This window comes from Rhagoletis zephyria, unplaced genomic scaffold (genome assembly GCF_001687245.7).
Source record: "Rhagoletis zephyria isolate East Lansing unplaced genomic scaffold, Rhagoletis_zephyria_1.1 Rzeph_scaffold_00404, whole genome shotgun sequence".
In the NCBI taxonomy this organism is placed as follows: Eukaryota; Metazoa; Arthropoda; class Insecta; order Diptera; family Tephritidae; genus Rhagoletis; species Rhagoletis zephyria.
Window position 1 is genome coordinate 193,096 of NW_016157488.1, and position 5,204 is coordinate 198,299.

General features: G+C 32.9%; 1 protein-coding gene across 9 annotated transcripts in view; it reads right to left on the reverse strand.

Annotated features, from left to right (window-relative positions):
* Ih (hyperpolarization activated cyclic nucleotide gated potassium channel Ih) overlaps positions 1–4,799 on the reverse strand; it is an 89,754-nt gene extending 84,955 nt beyond the window's left edge. For 5 of the 9 annotated variants that reach the window (XM_017611430.1, XM_017611434.1, XM_017611432.1 and 2 more), the window contains exons 1-3: positions 4,628–4,700; positions 4,146–4,384; positions 3,899–4,062 (exon numbers count right to left, since the gene is read on the reverse strand). In XM_017611430.1, the coding sequence (XP_017466919.1) occupies positions 3,899–4,062; positions 4,146–4,384; positions 4,628–4,642 (418 nt within the window). In that variant the 5' untranslated portion in view covers positions 4,643–4,700. Of the gene's footprint in view, positions 1–3,898; positions 4,063–4,145; positions 4,385–4,456; positions 4,571–4,627 lie in introns of those variants that run through there. The other 4 variants (XM_017611438.1, XM_017611437.1, XM_017611436.1 and 1 more) reach the window with 2 other exon arrangements.
* Between the last annotated feature and the right edge of the window lie 405 nt (positions 4,800–5,204).

Consider the following 5,204-nt stretch of genomic DNA (forward strand, 5'->3'; position numbering starts at 1 on the left):
TTATCAGCTATAACTTCGGAACCATATGTCGCATTAACTTTAAATTTTGTATGCAGTTATATACATATTTGGTAGGTGGTTATAATAAGGTCTATATAAATGTGTTTGTAAAAGGGGGCGTGGTGCATCCCATAGGCGTGGATTTTTTTATCATCTATAACTTCGGAACCATAAGTGCCTCGAACTTGAAATTTAATATGCAGACATATCAATGGTAGGTGCTTATGGGAGGGTATATATAAACGAGTTTGTAAAAGGGGGCATGGCACATCCTATTGGCGTGGAATTTTTGATCAGGTATAACCTCGGAACAATAAGTCACACGAACTTTGAAATTTGGTATGCAGGTGTAGCTATGGTAGGTGCTTATAAAAAGATAAATATAAATAAGTTTGTAAAAGGGGGCGTGGCACATCAAGTAGGTGGGGAATTTTTTTATCAGCTATAACTTGGGAACCATAAGCCCCACGATCTTGAAATTTGGTATGCAGGCATAGCTACGGTAGGTGCTTATAGTAAGGTGTATATGAATTAGTTTATAAAAGGGGGCGTGGCACATCTCGTAGGCGTGGATTATTTATCAGCAATAACTTGGGAACCATAAGCCCCACGAGCTTGAAATTTGGTAGGCAGGCACAGCTACGGTAGGTGCTTATAGTAAGGTGTATATGAATGAGTTTATAAGAGGGGGCGTGGCACATTCCGTAGGCGTGGAATTTTTGATCAGCTATAACTTGGGCACCATAAAACCCACGAATTTGAAATTTGGTAAGGTATATATAAATGAGTTTGTAAAAGAGGGCGTGTTACATCCCACAGGCGTGGAATTTTTAACCAGCCATAAATTGGGAGCCACAAGTCACATGAACTTGAAATTTGGTGTGCAGACATATGTATGGGAGGTGTTTAGAATAAAGTATATATGAATGTTTTTATAAAAGGCAGATAAATATGTATTCAACTATTAGACCACTCGGATATTTAAAACTGTGTTTTTTTTTTGAAACCTTACGGTCTTTAGAGCATTTTGAAATGGAAAGATGAAATCATTTTACTGATCCCGATAATTTAAAAATTCTATCCTTTCCTTAATTCAGCCAATATTAATGATGGAACATGATTTTTAGTACAGAAAGTGATGATCAATATATATTACTTGAAGTACGATAAAGCGAAAAATTTGGCTCATAAGGATGCCTTAATTTAAACAGAGAGAAAATAGCTGAGCTGAATATTTGTATTACTGTTTTATATTTTAATTTGTTTACCCCGAACGACGTCGGGTGCTCTGCTAGTTATTTAATAAATTGCTGTGAGTAAAAGATAATAATTTCCTCTATCAAAATATTACGATTTTCAGCAAAGTGTCCAACTTATCTTTTTCACAGCTATAAAGGTACATACATATATTAAAAAGCTTTTCACAGTGAGCATTTTTTGGCAAATAAATTTCTATTCATTTGAAATAAAAATCTTAGTTTTATGTGAAGTGATGAAAAATATTTTCACTTCACGTTTTCTCCGAACAAGAATTGGGCCTATGTTCTTAAGAAAAACTAAAAATTCATGTATATGGCGTTCAAAAAATAGAAAATAAGTGTTCTTCTATTAAAATCTCTTAAATCAGTTTACCGCTCTCAGGAATTTATATATATATATATTTATATCTCCAAGAACAGAACAGCTAATATTTATTAAAATTTTCGGTGAAAGGGCCTACGAAAATACAAAGAAATGTGTAATTTTTTTCAGGTATTACGAAACCTTTTGGGGGGGCGGCGAGGGTTGGGGTTGATGAAGGGGATAGGAACTTTCCCCTAGTTTCTTCCCGTGGATCCGCGCCTGCCGTCAACGCGGGATTTGGTGATGGTTACCCGTGTTGAGAGAAATATGTCCGGATATTTAAATTTTTATGTTCTGCACTGAGAAAAGAGCTACATATATGGGCAAATCTAAAAAACAGGAGCCTTTGTGTTATTTAGCTTAATTTTCACCGTTGTAAACTAAATCAAGCTGGTTGCTTTTGGATATAATTCATTGACATATTCTTGAAGCCTTAAAAAAAAAAAATTAGATCAACTGGCTGCATAACTTTTGAAATATGGGTGTTTAAATTTTAAAAAATAATGAAAACAAGTGAATTTTTTATGTAATTTTTAAGAGGGGGCACAATTAATTATGTCATAACTTTTGAAGCACACCATATTCTGATTTGAAATTAAATGGGCATTTAGCACTTATGTGTACACTTCATATGTAGTAGGCAAGAAAAGTGTGCATTAAAAAATAACGAAATGAATCTTGGAAATGGCAAGTAACTCAAAGTCTGTAGCTCGACATTTCACAATTTTCAAAATTTTGGTTTATTGCGTATAGGTTTTGAAGCATTTAATTTTAAGAACTTTTTAAGTATGTATTGCATTCTACAAACAATTACGAATAATTTGATACCTTAGCAAGAGGTGTGCTTTCAGAATAAACTAACTTTTAAAGATAAAATATTCTGCGATCTTGAGCGTAATTTTTATTCCAAAAACACCTTAATTGAAGGCACATTTGGAAAATACGTCGAAACGATCTAAATCTTTCTATAACTGCTAGTCCTTATAAAATATACCCGTAAAATGCTTCAACAAATTTGTATCTAGAAGTGTGTAAAAACCCTGATTTACTACTTTTAATGATGCTCCTTTTTTTAGTCAGAATATTTCGGGAGTGGTATCAAAGCAACTTTTTTTTGACAAATGTTCTGAGATTTGCTCTTACTTAATTGGAGCCTTCTAAATTCAATGGCGTCCTCAGTTTTACCCTATTGGCTCCACTTTTCGAGATAGCGGACCTTGAAGCTTTGCTTAAATTTTAACTATTTTATAAAAAAGTCCCTGAGTTTTAAAGTATTTTTACTAAAAATTTTGCACATGGCCATTTTTTAATATTACCTTAACTATTCCATAAAATCATCGAAATCGGTTCACTAAAACATCTAGCTCCCATAGATCCCAATTTAGTATAGGTTCAATTTAACATATAGCACGCATACAATTTATTATTCAGATATGAAGTTAGAGTTATAGCGCAAAAACACATATCTGAGTAATCAGTTGTATTGGAGCTATATGTTAATGTGAACCTATTTCGATAATTTTAAGGAATAACTAAAGTAATATTAAAAAACTGTGCAAAATTTTAGTAAAATAACTTCAAAACTGAGGGAGTTATTTATAAAATAGTTTAAATTTAATACTGTTATCTCGAAAACCGGGGCCAATCTGGTAAAGCGGGGCATGCCATTGAATTTAGAACTTGCTAATTAAGTGAGTTCAACTTTCAAAATCTTTGCTCAAAGTTTACAACCTGAACAGCGTAATTTGAACCCAGCTTATTCTTTTCCTTTGTTTTCTATTTCATGTTTATTCCCCGTCTAGCTTTTGAAGCACTTAATGAAAATGAATTACACTTATATTATTCGATTTATTAAGAGATTACGAATAAAATGATATATAAAACATAGGTGTGCTCACAAATTTAAAAATTACAATTTTTATTTTGAAAGTGTACCTCTTTTTTAGATTTGCCCATATACAGTTGACGTAACTAAACTCTTTTCTCAGGGTGTACATTGTGACCCTCCAAATGACACTTTTAATTAACCTTTACACTACTTTAAATATACGTAGAGAAGAAAATTCAAATCACGGTGAAAAAAAAACCGATTAGTTTCCGACAGTTTTCTTAGATTTAAAGCTAGTTGGACTTTGGCTCTCGGCTAAAATTTTACCATGGCGATATTAATCAAAGCCGTAATAGCATTTTATAATGCAGATAAAATTAAATATTACGTATAGAACGAAATATGTAGCATATACATAAAAGTCCACAGTTTATTTTTATCACTTACCTGTTCTAAAGTTGACTACAATATCTATTAAAAAAATTGTATCACTTAGGCAGTTGAAGGCAATCCATCTTGTGCTCAGATCATCATTAAAGAATGATATTGCGACTGGCAGGATTATAAGATTTGCTACTAATAATAAAAGCATACAAAGGTCCCAATAAAATCTGAAACAAAATATACATATGTATATAAATCACTTATGTATCTAACGAATGTTTTCGAATTATAAATTAAGTAGTTGGCAAACCTAAATGAACTGCAAGGATGTATAACCCAGTGACCGGAAGTTTTCTGACGAATTCTTTCTTTAACCAGCGCTTTCCGACTGCCGAACAACTTCATGGCCAACCGATTGTCCGTCGGTTGAAACCATGATTGCAATTGACTTTTTAGGAAATTCGCAGAAACTTTTTCCGAAACAACAGGGATGGAAGGCATTGGCTCCTCCTTCGGAGTGCCATATAACGACACGTCATCAAAGTGAACCTAATTGTAAAATAGAGATGCATATTAACTTTGAGATCATAAATAAACAAAAGATTCTACATATATACATACACGTTTTTGCATGCATTAATATAAGATTTAAACTCCTACATAGTATATTTCCGAAATGTTCTACTTTAGAACGTAGTTCATAAGTAAATGAATGCGAATTTTGTCACGAAGACAAACAAACTAAAGCTGTGATGAAATGAATGGGCCCTGCAATATTAACGTAAAATAAACCTTTGTTCTTGCCATTTCGTTTCCTTGGTCGCATATTAATAAAGCCTCATCATCGAATGCTGTTACTAGAGAATCGGTGCAGGTATTTTCAAAAGATATACGTAAGTCGTTCTCATTCAAAACGGAGCAATATGAGCAGCGTACAGATTCCTCACTGTCTCCATGAATTAATCTGAAATAAGCACATTGAGCCAATAAAATACAACAAATTGAGAATTGAGAATGTGTTATGTGGTGTAATTATGCCAATTAAGACAATTTGTAGACCTTGCAGACGTGTGATGTACTTTTACGAATATTGTACAATTATTATTGCACGACTTTTGTTCGGTATTTCGATTGCACTATTTCCAGAAATAAATACTTACAAATGAAGATATACTACATACATACATACATGCTTATGTTATATACATATGTCTTACTTGTGTACATATGTACGTACTACATACATATAAAATATCTCAAAACCTCGCGCTTCATTTTTGAAGTCGAGGAGAAGATGAGAAGTATTTAGAGTTCCACCAGTGACTATCTTTTTTATTTCTTACATGAGTACCAAAAAACGTAATCTTAA